At 28.9% G+C, this 19,999-nt stretch overlaps 2 protein-coding genes across 2 annotated transcripts in view; both read right to left on the bottom strand.

Moving 5' to 3' along the window:
- Dop2R (dopamine D2-like receptor) overlaps positions 1-19,999 on the bottom strand; it is a 398,237-nt gene that overhangs the window by 187,483 nt on the left and 190,755 nt on the right. The window lies entirely within an intron of this gene.
- On the bottom strand, positions 8,404-19,235 carry fs(1)Ya (female sterile (1) Young arrest). The gene is made up of 6 exons (XM_088206088.1): positions 19,218-19,235; positions 17,763-18,102; positions 14,327-14,460; positions 13,894-14,221; positions 12,070-12,762; positions 8,404-8,899 (listed from the first exon to the last, which is right to left on the bottom strand). Exons 1-6 carry the CDS (start codon positions 19,233-19,235, stop codon positions 8,643-8,645), a joined length of 1,770 nt encoding a protein of 589 aa, XP_088062214.1. The 3' UTR covers positions 8,404-8,642.

Here is a 19,999-nt window from a genome sequence, read left to right as displayed (position 1 = left end):
CTAATCTAGTTTATTTTAAATTTGGTTGGCATTAAAAATAATCGTTTCTCAATCTTTGCGGCATTTTTATTATTTTGAAGCACTTTGTATTACCATTTAATTCATTGAGTATTGTTTATTTGTATATCTACAAAACTCATCACAAGCAAGCAAATACAAATATTGTATTTGTTTGACATAAAATAATATTATTTGTTTTTAAAACTTTTATGATTCTTGCAAATAAATCGTTGATTTAACTTTAGATATTTAGCCACGTCGCCTTTGTTTCTTTATTGTAATAATTTGCAAATTTAAATATAGTATCATTAGAGATTTTATTTGTAAGCTTCACTAAGCAAACATTATAAATAATACTTTCAAAAACTTTATATTTATGCCATGTTGATTTGTAGTAGGTTATGGTTTTATGTAAACAGGCTTATGTTACTTGCATAAATACTGTAGAAAAACAAGGAAATAGATAATATAAAGACACTAAAATTTTAAGGTGTTATTAAAGGAAAAATTAAAAGATAATAAAGATGACTAAAATCTTGAGTATTAAGTAATAATAAAATTAGGACGAAAATGTGCTAAGGATTAAGAATGCTAAACATTAAGGCCGTTTTAACTATCCAATATAATTATTTTAAACATATTTTTAGAGGATTACCACAGGACATAAAACAGAGCAAAATATTGTATTTTCTCAGAAAATTTATATAAAACAGTAGTTTTTATTGTTTTTTATAAACCGAATTTTATTTAGTATCGTTTTCACTAATATTTTAGGATAATAAAATATTTCGCCTAACGAAAATTTTTTGTAATATCACATTAGTTTATGTAGTATATATAAACTATTTCTACGGCATTAAATTTCTTTAGATAATCTAGATTTTTATATTTCATATATTGTATTTTTTAAATAATTATAATAATATTAATTAATACTGTTTAACTAGATTACTTTTTTATAACAGCATATATTTTTATAAATATGTGTTTTTTATAATAATGATTAATTTACTGTGACTTATATTTACTTATTTCTTCAATTCCACTATCGCTTATTTTCAAGGTTGAAATGTCTATTAAAACTACGTGAACGGCAGTAAATATAACTTTTCAATAAAATCAACTTATTCGCTTATCAGAAAACGCGCCGAGAGTAGAAGTAATCATTTCGAAAAAAATATATGCGATAAGGTTTCTCTGAGGATAGTGATATTGAAATGTATTGTTTTTTTTCTCTCGCTCACCCATCGATAGACAGTGCTTCTTGTTGGAAAATTTACTGTCGACATAAAAGAAACGAACGGCGTGAAGATGCCGAATAATGAGGCGTTACTCCTCGTATAATTTTGTAAAGGAAAAAGAGCGAAAACAACAACACCATATTGCGTCTGGCGGGCGTTTATACGTCTAAAAAGAAAAAACCAGCTTCAAAGTCAGAATTTATTTAAAATAAATAAATATATTTATTTAATATTATATTGTAGTTACATTAAACATATAATTGATAAAAAAACATATTTGCAAAATGAATGAAAACGAAAAGTTTTAGTTAATTTTAAAATGTCTGGAATTTTAGACAATATTTTTAATACATCAGTGTATTTAATACAAAAAAAAGATTGCTTACTTCACAAATTATTATAAACTATTTCATTTATGCGATAAAAAATTAATAAAATACAAAAATAATAAATCATATTACGTTCCAAAAAATCTTAACACAGATGTTCAAATTTATGCAATATAATAATATTTAGATACGTTATATACCATTTGAGTCGTAAAATCTATAAAGCGTTCTAATTCTCGAGCTAGCATCTGGAAAAAAATTTGCAATGACTAGAATAAACCAAATCTCACGACCGAAATGAAAAGGATATTATTTTCTAGGTTTATATTAGGTTGTCTATGTCAAGTTGCCGTGAACTCTACTGGTACAAGCTTAAATTTGAACTCTAATGCATATAGAAAGTGATGGTACGTGAGAACGAAAAACAGTACGTAGATTTTTTGCAGTGGCATTTCGATTTACATTTAGAAAAAAATGTGAAAGCAATAATGTTTTTACTCTGCCTTCTCTTGACCAATTATGGATAATTTTTAGATTTCAAACTATAGGTTTGTTTTAGGTTATCTTTGTCGAATTGGGGTAAGCTTGGGGAGAAAATAATATATTGTCAGAATAAACTAAAAGAGCAAACATTATTGAATTTGTATGCTTACTTTAACATCGTAACAGGCTTAGCGCTTTGGAAGAGTTATATTGTTTAGATGTTTTTGCTGCAGATCATATATTTAAAAAACACTTTCAATTACAGGGAAATGTTACTCATTATAAGTACTACGTTAGTTAAACATAAGAAAACAGTAATTTCTAAAACAACACTACACAATCTAACGTTAATGCCTAAGATACTTAAATTGATATATATTTTTTCTTTTCACCAGAAATCTACACAAATTAAACATACCATGTCATCGCAAAGTTTACCTCGGTTTCAAGACTTATCTGCTCGTTGCATACAATATTTTCTAAAGTAATTTCGCAATTAATAAATATATACTATATTCAGACGTTATCGCCACTATTAGCGTTAATTACGCCTTGTGCTCGACAGCTTCGCAGTTTTTCGTCTGTAATAAATTTAATTTAATTCCCGCCCTGTGGAGATTCGCGAGTTTAATTATAATGTAGACTATTTGCCATTTGCGCGAAATTAGCTTTTATATTTCGAAAAATTCACAATATCATGCGCCACTCGGTGCCGTTAAACTTTATCGGCCAAACACAGTTCAACTTTTTTTTAAGTTAATATCATGCAAAAACCAATTGTTTAATACCTTGTTTACAATTTTTTTACTATTTGTATAAGCAATTATTTAATTTAACCTAATATATCCATGAGATAAAATAATTTTATTTACTCGCTTAAAAAAAGAAACAAACCAAAACAGAACAAAAAATCCTGAGAAAAGCGAATATTGTCCCATACCCCATAGGTCATACAAAAATGCTCAAACACCCTAAGATTAATATATATTTATAGGAGTATAAAGATATTTATTTATATATCTCATAAGTGTATTAAATAAAAAGAGTGCTCAATGTTTTTCTGAGGTCACCGCTCGTAATTATACACATCGTAAAGCTCCTAAATTTATTTACATTTAAAAGCTTAAATTATATGCGAGTAACCTGACCGTAAATGATATTTTTTCAATATTGTCATTGACATGACGGCGTTTAGGTATATGCATGTGGGAGGGGTTGTTAATAAAATGTCGAGTTGCCCGTCCCTAAGGTTATTAGGCGTCAGTAATTAAACTCGGGCCGCGGACCCCAACCAGTGATTAAGGCAGTGGCGTCGTGTGTCAAAGAGCTTCTGATCCGAATAAGTCATTAATATGGCGGCCTCGTACAAAGCTACACTCCCTTTTGCCCCAGAACGTGTGAAGGAAAAAATGGCCAAGCGCCATTGTCGATAGGTACAGCACGGACGTAAAAAAGCAACGAAGCTCACTAACTTAAGGTCAGAAATAAGAAATAAATATATTTTCTTAATACATCGCAAAACTAAATATTACGGATAAAAATTATTTTATACATTATATAACTTTTTCAACAATGATAAAATAACCTAAAATAAGAGAAATATTTTTTTTATTCAGCATAACCAAAATATATTTTTATATATATTTTATATTATTAATAATTATTATATTAATTATAAATATTATGTATGACATATAATTCAAAATAAATAATTTTATTATTCGTACAAATAAAAATGTCCTGTGAGTAAAAATTCAGAATCTCAAACGTTTTCAAAAGCTGCTGTTAATAAAAATTAGGCGTCCAAAATTGTCCTCGGACAAAATCTAGAAGCACTGCTACATAGTATAATCATAAATCTACATTTAATTCAAATTTCAAGTTGAAACAACCCAACCTCAGCGAATGTTGAAAACATGCCAGATAGTATCAACAGCTCGTCAGCCAAAGGTCGGTCACAACTGGCGATGAAAAGCGAAGAAAGAAAGTAGCCGAATAAAAAATAAAGCAAACCAAACCATGGACCGCATACAAATGTTTTTATTTTTTGCCAGCAGAGGGAATAAATCAGCGTTCGCGGCCGGCTCATTTGCATGTCGGCCCGCGATAACTGATTCATTTGCGTATATGCTAAGATTTATATGCTTGCTGCGCAAATAAAATAATACAAACGCCGCCGGGCGTCAACGGGTTATAACAGCATAAACTTTTTGACCGGATTTAATTTGGACGACACAACTTTGGGCTCGACTAGAAACTATGTTCACTTTATTAAAGTTTATAACTCCGTTTCGAGTTCGGAGTATGGTGAAGGAAGTGGGGGTAGTCTGTTTGGTACATTTGCCAAAAAAATGACAGTTCTGGATGAAGCACGATACGATTAAACTCGGTATTCGCGCGATGTTAATTTTGTTTACAGAATCTGGTTTCGGAGAGATATGATATTATCAAAGTTTTGATGTGGTATCAAAATAAATTTAATTTTGTAAAAACAAACTCGTAAATTAATTAAAACTACATTAAGTATTTCATTAATATTATTATTAGAAGCACATGTGTTATTATAATATTTTATTTTATTAAATCGCACTAGTGTATCTGCCGTAATAAGTTAGGAGAATGCCAAAATACCTGTAACTGCTCTTGATTTTTCTATACCAATAAGAGCTGATAAGGCGTAAATTAAATTCTCACAAAAATCTATTTTTTTAAATGTAAAATCGTCTAATATTCTACTTTTTGTCGGCTCTATCGGAATTTTGGTTATTTATTTTCTATTTAACTCAAAAGACAATTAACCCTCATACAATTTTAACATTCTTGAACAAATTTTTGATGTACAATTTTTTTAATATATATTATCTAAAGTTATATTTAAGCAATGCACAATTTTTTTGTGGCGCTGTTTGGTTATTTTTTATTACAAATCTGAATATCATGACTTTACATGTTACTCTAATGCCCCATGATAGCTATTATACAAAAACAGTTTTTTTACGGGTTCCATATACAAAGAGAAATTTAAATATTCACTCACAACTAACATATTCACTGCCTGCCAATCTTTAAGGTATATTCCAACCAGTGGCGGCTGGTGAGAATAAAAATAGGCTTGGGGTAAAAAAAATATATATTATATTTTCAAACTAATCATAATATATATTATACATATAATGATAAATTAAGTTTTTAATAAGTACAGATACTGAAAAACAAAGAAAATAAATAACACATAAATCCATAAAAAACATAAAATATAGTTTAAGACAAAAATATTATAATAAATAAATACTTCAACTCTTATATATAAGATTTATCTGAGAAATGCTACTATTTGTAATTTAAATAAAGACATTTTATTATTTTTAAACTCACTACCTTTTTTATGAAATAATATAAACTAAATATAATATACACAAATATATAAAAAATATTTTTAAAATACTACGCGGGATAGATTTAAGCTCGTAATTTATTCATTATAATTGATTTTATTCATTCTGTTACTACAAATTTATTTTATTACTTGTTTATAAAAAATATTTTTAGCCTCTAATCTTTATTTATTTCAGTAGCACGTTTTCTGTTTGTCACCACGTCGCTGCTTAGCTTAACTTTCAACTTAAAAGTTGGAAATAGCATAGTAGACATAGAAATGACAGCCAAAATGACATGTGCATATGTTGCATCACAATTTTTTTATACAACCATTTAATTATTTGCCCCATAAAATACCAGATAAAAATATTAAATTTCTATATCATATCAATAAATTAAGTTTAAAATGTAATATAAAATTACAACATCTAATTAATTTTCTATATATGCTTAAGTCTTTGAATAAGAAAAGATTATATAAGTAAAAAACTTCTACCTCTAGTATTTTTTATCTTACCTTACTTTGAAAAGTATACGATTGAAATGACTTACAGTCGTACGAATCGAGTTGAAAGTTAAAAAAGAAATTAAACACTGAGATATATTTTTTTGTATAATACGTATCGAGAGCAGAATGAAAAGTTTAATTTTTTCCTACCGCTGAACTTTTCGTCTTATGAACTCTCCAATTTGCAAATTGCGGCTTTGTACACAATATTTCATATTGAACGAAAAATGCAAAAAAAGGTTTGTAGTATTTCATCGTCGATATTAAAATTTAACTACAATTTAATTAAATTTTGCCAAAGATTATTAAAAATTTAATGACAAGAATTTAAAATAGTATAAGTATGGCATTTAGCTCAAATAGTCTTTATTAAACCTGTGTGTGTGTATTATATATGAAATAATATGTCAAATAAATAATTTAGACTATTTTGTAATATTCTAAATTATTCTAGTATTTGTGGTACGTATTCAAATTTTCGTAGGAACCGTTGCTACAAATACATCATAGTTATTGACATACCATTATTTAAACCCATATTCCAAAATTATAATATATGCGGTTTGCTCCCGGATAATATCGTGTTCTACGTATCAGTTCTTAATCCGAAATATACACATCTAACGGCCAGGGCGTTCAAATCCCGAATCGATCCGTGTTTTGTCGACCCGTAGAATCCGACCAATGGACCAACCACGTTAAAAAGGAAAGAAAAATCCTTGAGAGGCGGTTTAGACAAAGGTTTTTCGACTACAAGGCGCATGGGACATTAGTAGAATTTATATAGTTTTATCTGTTTAAGTTTAACTATATTTTATACCAAACACAACTCTCAACGTTAATAATTTATAATATTATGAAAATCTCGAGTGATCAATCGGAACTATATATAATTTTATAATTATTAAATATTTTTTTTAGATATTTTCCAGGCACATATTTGAAGATTCGTATTACTATATAAATTGAAAATAAAAATATTATGTAGTGGATGTATTTTTTTAATCATTATTTCGTTCGCGTTTCGATTCTTGCCTTGTGGCTTTTTCATGGATTCATTCATTCTCGAATAATGATGATATCCTGTGTGTATAATATATAACAATATATCACATACAGATGAAAAATATCTAGAAGCAATTCCAGCTAGAGATATATCTCCAATTTCATATAAATACATCCAGTTCGAAGCAGAAACCAACACATATAATAGATTGAACCGTTATGGCGATGCTATATCATTGTTCCCGATCAACAGGCGGAAAATATTCCCATGAACATCGTTCACGTATATATATATATTGATTAATGAAGTATTATTAATTAGTAAATTAAGTCTATTGTAATTTGTTATAAGAATTTAGGAATAACATTTATATACAATATTCGAAAGCATGAATGTGATTCAAATTGCTTTCTAAACTTAGACTAATAACACGAAACTATTATCATTTTAAATATATACTCTAACATGTTTAATAAGTCTGTAATTAAACACTGAACCCTTTGATACAAAATTATCACAAGCCCTCAAAGTCAGTCTACCGTCTGAATTATTTTTATTATTAAAAATACTTGTAAAAGTTTAACACTGAATTATCACTCAAGCAATATCAAAGAATGTTTTTATATAAAATCTTGTTTATATCAATTGATTTTATTACACCAATCGTTTGCGTTATTAAACTTATCGCTTTTTTCTCACATTGGTACTATATGAGCATATTAATTATATTGTCATATTGGACGCGTAGTTTTTATTTGACTGCAATATGACGACGCATTTTGTCACGCTCAACGATTTCTTTATTTTAAAATGACGGAACAAAAAATTTACTTTAATATGAAATAAAGTGCAGTGAAGTATATAAATGCTGAATAAGCTTCTCAGCTAAGATATTATGTCCAAATTAAATATTTATGAATGATACAAATGTTTCTTAGAAGGTCGTAAAAACATTGGAGATGCGAAGTAAAATAAATCGTGAAAAAATTCTTTACAAATATTTTCAAGGTTTTTTATCCTTACTTTTATAACATGCTGGATTACAAAATCTTTATTATACAATTCATTGTTATGATTTTAGAATTAAAATGAACTGAAGCATAAAATTCACTTAAGTATTTATATAAAAATGGTTACATTATTGTTAATTGTAACATTATATTTAATAGCTTCAACCTAAATAATTGAATTGGGCCATTATGCTAACTGTGAGGTAATAATACAAAAATGAATTAATCGCCTATTAAAATTAACGTAACATCCTTATTAAAATTGTTCAAGAAGAACTTATTCAGAAAGGTACGAGTGTAAAATTAAAATAATTTCATTGTCGGATCCTTTCTGACCCGTGATGAACACTAAAGGGGAAAACGTTAATATTTTATTGCCTACATTTTCCCGTGTACATTGCTCTTAAATAATTAAACGTAATAAAAAATGAATAAGAACAAGTCCAGCTTTTGATAAAATTTAATTTATTTTTTTATTCCAAGTTAAACAAATAAAAAAATACACAGAATTACACAAAGGAACTAAATACTTAATCAATAACGTTAACACCGATTAACATTTAATATATTTTTAATCAATTGGATTTCATGTATACTAGATTATTTTGTGATGTTACATGAGCTTGAGTTTAGAACACGCTATTTAAAATCGCATTGCTGACTCGTCAGGAGGATTTCGAACATAGCTTAAAAGGACCGATTCAGGGATTTGTTCATTTCCGTGTCTTCGTCGTTCTTCTTGACCAACACTGCCCCTGTAGAGTTGGATCTCTCCAAATGAACGAAGGTACCTTTCAGAACTCTGTCCAAAGGTCTCCTGCCGCTTATCCTTCCAGAGTATCTATACCTTTTATTTCTGATTGGGCTGTCAGACAACTCTGAAAATATACGCTTTCTTTTGCAAGAAGACAGCCTCAAATTTGGTGGTGGAATATTCTCGTTTTCTTAAAATGTAATAATATATTAAATTACATAGTATTATACATAGAAAAATATAATGAAGACGGTCCATAAATTCGTGAAACTTAATATAATTGTAAGCTTTTGTATCAATATATAAAATAACGCGCGTGTACAATTGTGGGTCGTCTCAAATAAGTAATCAGATCAAATACAAACACAATTTATTGTATATTAAATAAAACTAGCACAGTCTAAATCAAAGAAACATTCGTGAACTATTTAGTTATTCATACCACGTCATCCAAAATACGTTAAACCCTTTCAATCTATAATGGCAAATACAAATCTAGATTTGGAAGTGAAAGAAAACTATCGACAACTTTCCAGGAAGACTCGCTGTAAGATACATAAAAATCTGGTTGGTAAGATATCTGCCTAGATTCCCATTTAATTATCCAAAAGTCGAAAGATAAAATTAAAAAAGTTGGAATTATAGGTTTAGAAACTATATAAAATCTTTTGAAAAAACATAAAATGATATGGTTAAAATGAGCTGGACTGAACACTTAAAAAGTAGTTAATTTTTATTGAGCAGGATAAATTAAATATTATAACAAGATACAACTAAATCTTTTATCTGTTGATTATCAAGAAAAATATCTTACTGATTATTTCATATAAACAGTCATATGATGAAACTTTTAATTGGATTATTGATAAAAGAAAACGTAATGTGCCTAATATATGAACCCTTGATAAAAATCGTTATTCAATTAAAACGCAATATTCAAACAAAAATCGCCACAAACTATAGAAAACATAAACAAATTATGTTTATGAGACCCTTTCGAATGACATAACAATAAACAGCATATGGTCCATATTTCTATTACAATTTGCCACTGCTGAATACAGTGAAGACAAAGACTTGTGTTATTATACATTGACACTATTAGTTTTTAATATATATATATAGTAGTAACATTCCTATTTTAAAAACATACTGACTTACTTCTAAACGTTGACGACACAGCAGTCATAAACCAAACTTCAATAGCTATTTTAGTAAATGGATTAACCAAGCAATAATTTTACATTATTTTTATATTTCAACAAAGCTAAGGTTTAAACGGTTTGCTGCCCTTGCGGCCATAATACCCATAAATATATTTTTTTATGTTAAAGCATTTTTTGCTAAATAGCAGAAAAAACGCTTTATCATAAAAAAACTACATAAACAGCTTATTACACCAGTATATGATATTACCGGTGTAATAGCTGTTCATACAGTACTTTTTTTTTATTAAAGCGTGTTTTCTGATAAATATGTGTGTTAGAGCTTTATCTTGCCACTAAAAGTTCCACAAGTAATTCATTGTTTTGTAAGCTCATTCAAAATAAGTGATATAAATTTTATATAGCACACCTATCCATATCAACAATTAGACAACATTGCCATAATTTTACATACCGAAAATTTATTAACCTACTTAGCTCTAGAATCTTTTACTACAAGCAGACTAAACTTGAGTTGAGGTTTAAATTTGAAATGTCTTAAACCATTATGCTTCAGAGGGATAAATTATTTTTTATGTAATTTTATGTCTTTTATTATGTAAATATTATATTTATAAAATTTCTAAAGCTTAATAATATAAATATTTTACAACATATGATACTAGTTTTTTAATTGTCTTTTATTAATCTAATGCTTTTATAATTATTTATTTCTCTTCAATTTTTTTTTGTAAGCTTGAAAATAGTTATAAACTAGCAACTTGTGCTTAAATTTGAATCATATATTAAAAATATCTTTTGCACAAAAGAAACGTAAAGTTACAAGACGATAGACTTATTAATGAATTTACGTCCTTTAGAGCTACTCAATAAAAATCAATTAAGACTGACAAGGTAACACCACTCGATCCATAAACCTTAAAGTCTGAAATGGTATATAAAGAGCAGAGGTAGGAAATGTATTCCTGTTCCTACTTTATTACTTGTATATATATATATAAATACAATCCTTCATGCGATCATTAAATTCCAACAGAAATCGCTTCTTTAAATTATTACCATATGTTATGTATAGTAAAGAGCAGAGTTGTTTTGACACTTGAAAGTTTACCTAGATATTGAGAACTACATAGAGAACTACATGACTGATCGTGATTGTGAAAAAATCAATGGCTCAACCATTTTTTTTACCAGTGTGGGAGGCCGATTTATTTATTAAGACCAAAAACTAGGTAGCCCTCTGGTAACACTGGCGTGACCTCAACGGAAAGACGATAACCGGTGGAGCCTTGCCCGTCAATCTCTCATATTATCATTGTTTTAACAGTGTGTAACAGATTGTAAATTAATTTAATAAACTGTGTATAATTTTCACCTGCCACCTTTTTAAATTTAATAACAAACAAATCAGAATTAAAGCATTTTCAGTGCACTAACTAATTTAACCAGTAATATACTTTTCAAAACACAGACGTCAACTATTGTTTTTTAATTATATCAAATTGCTTTAAATAAATCAAATTCTAGGCTTATTCGGTTGTAAGATATTGATATACGTAGGTATCAGATGTTTATGTAATTTATGCAATCAATACCAAAATGTTTTAAAAATATTTTTAAAGAGATATTATATATATACGATTTAAAGACAGCTTATAAAAATGTTTGTAACACTAAATATTCAATAATTTAAAAAAAGTTTTTAAAATTAATTTTGCACAGCGAATTTCCAGATTATTATTGAATGCAAAAATAAAGATTTAATAATAAAGTACTTATTGTATTTATAACTAAAATTTAATTTTTTTATTTAGATATTTATCTTTTATCATGTGCTATTTAATATATTTCATTTTTGGTTTAGGTTGGTTAGGTTTTTATAAATAAATATCATTTTTATATTTAAAAATGGTTAAAGTTGATTTGATTTTAAAAAGAAAAAAATTGAAATGTAGTTAAAGTTAACTTGCTTTATTCAAAAATGAATTCTAAACCTATCCAACCAAAACCAAAAAGCACATAAAAATAGCTTTATTTATAACAAAGGCTTTTATTGAATTCTTAATCCAAAGGTTTTTACTTAATAAAAAATATAAATTATCTAGTAATATTTACCATAAATAAATATATGAAAATATATACATATATATACATAAATCACCAATATATGGACTCATAAATATATATAACATACCTGCATCATCACTATTACGTTTACTGCCCCACAAAACCCACTTGACGCCATCGACAAATCTAGACCATATAGTGGTAGATTCATTCTCATAACTCACGTTGCTGACACACCGACTCTTCGAATACCAATCATCCAAAGACCTAGTGGTCTCCTTTACGGACACAACTTTTTTAGTAATAACGATCTTGAATTGAATCTCAGTTGAAAAATCATCGGAGTTCATAGCGTTATTCAAAGTGGTTTGTATCGAATGAGCGATCTCTTTCGGTAAATCGTCTATAGATTCCAATCGACTAGTGTTTATGATATTATGCGTCGTTGGACTTTCATCGATGCAACTTTTGTAATTATCTATGTTTGTGATGTCGGTCTCGGTCGGAGACATTGCAAGACTTTGGATTTTATCTCTCTCTTCTGAATAGTCCATTTGCTTCGGAGATTCAGACATGTCCTCGGAAGACGCGGGACTATCTTGTTTGAAATTGATCGCCCTCGCCATTATGATATTTAAGTTTTGATCTGAAGTTGGTGGCGTCTCTTCGTTCATTGGCAATTGATTTCTGACGTTTTTTGGAGTTGTCGCGTATTTGGATCTCGCTTCGAAGTTGTTGATAATCGCTTGGAAACGCGGAGTTCTTTTGGTTTTAGGTTTCGTTTTTGCAGGCGTTGATGTGCGTTTTGGCTTAAGAAAAACTAAAATAATATATAAAATTAAAAAAAAACATGTATGTTTGCGCTATATAAAATATAAAAAATAAATTATATGTGAACATTTATATAACTTGATTAATTCAATTTAATTTTATACTAATAAGATTAATAAAATTAAAATGCAATCTTATCTTTCTCTTAAAAAGCTTTACAAGATATTTGCCCCAAATATAAGATAATTTTACATGCTATTAAAAATTATATTAATCGCATTGTGTATTTTTCAGACGCGTACGGTGAGATACATTCCCTTTTGCTCGCTCGCGTGTTAAGTAATGAGAGTGAGTGAAAGATAAGAGCGTGCATTACATGCGTTCCGCACGCCAACTTCTCACACACTCTCGTCACTTAACAAGCGAGCGAGCGAAAGGGAACGTATCTTACTGTACGCGTCTGGTATTTTTACACTTTATCTAGTAATTTTAACTTTGTAAGAAAAAGTGATATACAACGTGCTTAAAATAAAGTAAATGTGACATCTGTAATTATTTTATTTTAATACGAGGGAGAGTCAAATAAAACCTTAACAATGTGATAACAAATCTAAATACTGTTCTTAAAATAAAAACGACAATACAGTATTAAAATTAAAAACGACATTACAGTATTAAAAATATGATCATATCCTTCATTTAAATATTTGCTTACTTAAAACTCGTTGGTACGGTGTTGCAAGCCAAGTGTATCAATTGAGTAGGAAGCTTCAAAATGGCGCAAGCACTGTGACAGATTCCCCTAAAATTTGTTTCAATCGTAATTTATAAACGATAATACCAGAGCACAAATAAAATACTATAATGTACATTTAAAAAAATAAGGTTTCATTTGACTCGCTCTTATAGTTCTTAACATATTATTTAGCTTGATATTATAATAAATCAAATAATCCCTTAACAATTTATTTTTAATTAATACTAAATAGTATTAAATTACACGATAATAAATTCCAAGAAATTATACAACTTTCATCACGAGAAAATAGAAAGAATTTTCACCCACATCTCGACTCAAATGGGCGAAAAACTTAGATATTCACCTAAAATAAAACTTTAACAACCACTACGAAGTACATTAGCGTGTCAGTGTGGAAAATTAACCACTGCACTTTATTACCGTGAGGTTTGACGACGGCCACGTCTGTCCTCGGCTCGGCGATTACGTCGGCGAACGTGACCCTCTTCCTCTTATCGCCAGAATTGTTGATGGAAGGTGTGAATTCTTGCGAAATTCCTTCATTAGGACTCCCTTTATCTCGGGCCGAATCCTCGGCGTAGAAGGACGAGGGTGGAGGCGACTCGCCGGGCTTCTCAGAACTGTCGCCAGACTCCAACTTGGCCCGCTTTGATATAATCCCCTTTAATTCCTGAACTTTGGGATTTGGACCGCCACCAGTGGAGTCCGCGTGAATGGATGACAATTGATTCGTTGACGTGATCATCATCTAAAAGCAAATCCGTTCGGACACAATACGAGGGTTGTGTTTGTGTGGTGGTGAATCACAGTGGTTTGGAGATTGGAACAGAGCTATTAAATGTTCTCAATATACCTTTCCGGACTCGACTGGAGAGTTGTGCGGCGTATCCGAATCTGGGCTGTTTATGCCAGATATGGTAGACGTGAATGACTTTTGAAACATTCCCCAATGAGGCGTGCTCGCATGTGTTGGTGTGCTTGTCATTACTAAAATACATACATTCGCCACTTAATATTAAAACTCTAACTAGCATAACATACGTCATCAGTATTTTCTGTAAATATTGGAGAAATTTGAGTGGCCAATTTAATACAAAAAGTCAGTGCCAAATGCTTTACAGAGCATTGTTTAATTTATAATTACATCAATTAACAAAAGTAATGCACATTGCTTAAACAGCTTTGCAAACAAAATGAAAGAAAGCTTAAATTAATTTTTAAATATCATATAGAATTTTCTAATCAACGATAATGTTCAATAATTAAACTTTATTAAAAATTCACATTTCTTGAGAAATTTTCCGATTTCTCAAAAAAAATTATAAAGCATTTTTATTATATAAAATTAAATTTGAACGAATATTTTAAAAGGTTTACAACTACTGCCCTTATAACGCTGCATAAGTAAAGATGGGTTCATGTCTAATATGCATACTTCTTAGAAGGTTTTAATAGGTGTCTGGGAGGGACAAAAAATTGTTTAAAAATTTGTAGCACTTAAACTCGTATTATCTGCGCTTCATTAAAAAAAGAAGATATTTATATAATAAACCTTTCCGAATGTGTTTTCGGAAGAACAAATGTATTTAAATAACCAACATGTTTTTTACAATTTTTTATTACTCTAACCGGCCGGCGGCTTTATCATTGCATTGGTGATCTAAGAACTCGCTCCAATAAGAAAAAATTACACATAGGAATCGGCAAAAAATGTTTCAAATATTAAAAATTTGATAAAGCGAGAGCAAATCCGCTTAAATAAGATGCATTGACAGAATAAAAAACTACCCACCGATAAAAACAAATAATGCAGGTCTTTAACAATAAAATTAAAAAAATTTAATTTTTAATAAATAACTTGAACAGACGACGATTTATTTGCCGGAAAATATATAAATAAATATAAAGTATATTGATATTACAAAAAAAATCAACATCATATTAATCCAAATATTTTCACCAAAAAACAATAAAATGGATCATTTCTCAAAAAATTTTACAATGCATTTTTTATTTTATAAAATTAAATTTGTACGAATATTTTTAAAAGGTTTATTTATTTTTTATGTGACTTTTAGGTAAAATAAATAGTATAAAATTTTAAAGGCATGTAATTTAAATCAATTGGTGAGGATTTATTTATTGTATTTTTTTTATTTTAACAAGATGTAATACATTACTGTATACTGTTGTAATGTATTACAACAGTATAAACATAATCAACGACTACCAAGTAAGAATTAAGACACAGTGATATATATTGTATTAATTATATTATAAGATTACAACTTACAATCAATAGATGTCACTAAGCACTGTGAGATTGATACAATCTAAAATAAACTAATTAATCTGTGACAATTGCTCACAATTATAATTATATAATAAGCATTTCTATCTTCCAGACACGATATAATTGAAAAAAACACCAGGGTATATACTGAAGTAAACATATACATTTTAAGTATATGTTCAATCAAAGGTCTTTCATGTATTAGTTTTTAAATTCAATCAATTCAGATTCATAACACTGCAAGTTTATTTTACGTACGTTTTTTTTATGCTAAAAAAAATAATTTTAAATGAAGTATATAGAAAAACCTAATCGGTGATTATCGATTATTTTTATCAATCAAAAATTTCTATCTCAGAGATACGATGGAAATTTAAAAAACACTTGTTTCAAACAAAGGTCTTTCAGATAATAATTTGCAATTGAAAAATTATAGGTATACAATTACATTTATTATTAAATAGAATAGATTTGTCTATAGAAAGGAAATCCATACGGAAACCTTAGATTATTCGTCTCAACTAAATGGAATTATCAAATCTAAGGTACTGCGAGCCGTTCACGCGCTGAAATCCCTTTCATACACAATTACCTAATTTAACCTTACCCAGAGGGTTTTAGTTACAAGATAGTTAATATATATTGTGTTGATACATATATTATATCTTATGGTGGCGTCGAAAAAATATATTATCTATTTAAATATATAAAAAAGTATGACGAGAAACAGAACGTATTTTAATTTTGACTTTAAAGTTTTTTTTATTATTTTATATTACTAATTATAGGTAGCTAGTTTAATCGTTAGGTTTATTAATAGTCTGTCAAAGTGTATTTAAAATATGACCATAACAACTTATTTTGTAAAAATTGTGAAAAAAAAATACAGATTTTGCAAAACAAAGAGATGAGATGTATTTAAAAAAAGATATTAGAAGAATTAAAATTGTTTAGTGTAAATATGTTTTTTTAGAAATTTGTTTTTCGAATAGGTAACATTTTTTTTAGCGACAGCCAATTTGACAGCTGATTTGTAATTTGACAGTTTGGTTTGCTTTTCACCACGAATAGACTTACGACAGAACAACATGCAAATTTATTTCGAAAATCATGGTTCAGGGACTTCAAACTTACAGCGCGCTTCGTTTATTTTACGATTCACATAAACGTCTAAAAGAGCAAATAACTTGTATGACCATGAATCGTTTTCGCACACGCATACTCTAATTAATAATACGCGTCCGCAGAGACGTCGTACAGACGTGCATACAAATATATTGTTTTTTTAATTAAAATTAGTTAAAAAATTATAGTCGGAACGTATTGAAAAACTGCACGTATGTACACAGCTATAAATTGCATAAGCTCTAAAAAATACTGTTGAAAAGTTTTAAAAATGTTGTATTTAATAAACTACTTTGTAAAATATTAGAAACAGATACATTTATAAAAACACTAAAAATCAGACCGTTGTACACAAATCAATTTTGAGTTCTCATTTACATTGATAAGTTAATCAAATTTGTATGATTAAAGCTATAACTGGATTAATTAGTTTTTTTTTAATAAAATAAGTTTATATATAATATATGTAATACATATAAAAAACAAGTTCCGGTAAGTTTTGTCGATACGAAAAGAGCGACCAATTCGTGGAAATGACATGGACTTCCTTGTATGTTGCACTCAACATGACCCAGACAACATGAAACGCGATCCATTACTCTTATACATGACTCTTAAACCGAGAAGAATATTTTAGCAAAAAAGGGCACTGCTTATAAATATTATTTGATTTCTACATATGCGGCAAATATATAAGTATATATATATATATATACACAAACATACACATACTTAGTTATCCGCATCTCACAGATTATAAATACACACACCAAGGCACCTATGGTACAGATTTGGCTTTATTGTCAGAAATATCCTTCCAATTAGACCAAATCCGAACCATAATGACCAAAGCTCAACACATTTTACTCACCGCCTCCATCATTATCGCCATACTCGAATTTACCCTTGATCCTCTCTATACTGTCGGCCTGTTCCCTGACTAAATTAGGACCGTCAACTCTACAACATCTCTCGCCGTCCATAAAATCTTCCATCGTTTTGTACACTTTGTCACATTTGGTACACCTGAGCGGCAGATGCTCAGAAGCTACGTGTCCTAAAAGTTCTTCACTTGGCGGAGTATCGGCGTTCATGGGGAAAGAGCACTGGCGACACAAATGGCAATCGTACACGATATCGTGCACTTTGACCTCATGCTTCCTGCGGCAGTCGGCACAAAAAAATATCAGACCGCACTCCAAACATCTGACCTAAAAAAAAGTATTGTCACAATACCGAGCCACTGACCGCTATAATGTACAGTGATACTCAATAAAATGTGTTTTACACTAAATATGTAATTTTAGTGCAGTTATATTTTCACTAGTAAAAAAATAAATTCATCTACTGTTTCAGTAAATCATATGTAATTACACTTTCACGAAAGATATATATTTATGACATTAAAAAAAAATATTTAAATAATAACCGCTAGAGAAACCCGTACCTAACTAAACTCAACTTGACCTTATGAAAGTTGAAAAACTATAGTTAGTTTCAGAACTTTCATTAGATCTACTTATTTTTGGTTAATTAGTTAGGAATACTTTTGTATTTAAAAATAAAATGGATTTTTTTTACCGGTCAATTGCGTCTCAAAGACACTATAGAGCAGTCTATCAATTAAATTACATTTTCATTAAAATTAATTCAGATATGATTTCACTGGAACCCCAGTGAAAATATAAGTTCACTGATAATATACATTTACTGTAACAAGTACACAATACAATAACCATTCGAATTGACTTACCACTTTTTCAAAATATTACTTAAATAACGCAATCCCATAAAAATCTCTCTAATTATGTCTACATTTGTACATAATAATAAATATGTTAGAAGTATGTATACAATACATACTGAGTATAGAATAAAAAAGGCAAACAGATTCAACTGATGCATTAACATATTTAATAAATTATAAAATACGCTACAAATTTAAGAAACACTTGAAATGCCACCTGTTGGATTAATAGCTAAGCACACACGCACGGATTTGTTCGACGGACACCAGGACAGATCTGTCTGAGCTTCGCCACAGATCTGTCACACATTTAAACTGTCTAAACTCAGACATAAGTCTTATCTGACATCAGATTTACGTGTTTTTGGGCGATGCTGCATTTCAACTAAACAAGCATACTATAAAGCCCTATCTCTACAGTACTAGAAGAATAACTAATGAAGATTGACAACGAAACAATAATCTTAAACGGTTTATAATTATTTTTAACAAACAAATTTAGCTTTCAATATATGATGTTTCACTGTGTTTGTTAAAAAAAATGTCAAAAAATACATTTTTAAATATCTTATTTTAGACGTTTACCGATGGCGGCATCTTTGGTGCAAATTAATAAAGACGAGCGGAAATGGCCCGGTTCATAAAATAACTTGAAGAACAAATTTTAACATTTTTTTTTTTTTTAAATACTGGAAACTATTAGGTGCGAATCCGTGTCCGATCCGTTCGTTTTGAGCACGGATAGCGGATAGACGCTGACAGACAAATCTGTGTCTTTTTTCGTCATACACAATCGGATTTATCCGCCAGGCACCCGCGACGGACAGATCCGTCGGACAGATCTACGCGTGTATGGCTAGCTTATGTTTTACTAACAATAAATATTCTAATTTTTGTTTTTTTTTATCAAAATATACAGTTTCAAGGGCATTGAATTTAAATTATAATCATGAAACTACATGTGTAATGCATAAATAATAGATTTGTAATTTATAAATAGCTATAATGATAGTAAAATAGCTTAATTATATAGATACACAATAATACAATGTCTGCTTTTTATAAATTATAGCAATATTTGTCTTACGCGTAATAATCTGCTTGTATAAGATACAACAATATTGGAGCACTTTAATAATATTTGGTATTGAATTAATGCTTTATTATTACAAATATGGATTATGAATAAATCATATTTCAGGTAATTAATATTACTTTGTATGTACGGTGTATGTTTCAACTAATACAATAAATACCCTTTATTAATATTCACGAAATATCAAGTGTTATGATCATTTAAAACCCATGATGTCTTCAGTAAACTATAGCAAGAATATATAAAACAATCTATTAATATATGT

The sequence above is a fragment of the Plectrocnemia conspersa genome, unplaced genomic scaffold (assembly GCF_051122295.1).
Source record: "Plectrocnemia conspersa isolate PC_06_02 unplaced genomic scaffold, ASM5112229v1 ptg000002l, whole genome shotgun sequence".
NCBI lineage: Eukaryota > Metazoa > Arthropoda > Insecta > Trichoptera > Polycentropodidae > Plectrocnemia > Plectrocnemia conspersa.
The sequence above is the reverse complement of the archived record's forward strand: the minus strand, read 5'-3'. Positions and strand labels throughout refer to the sequence as shown.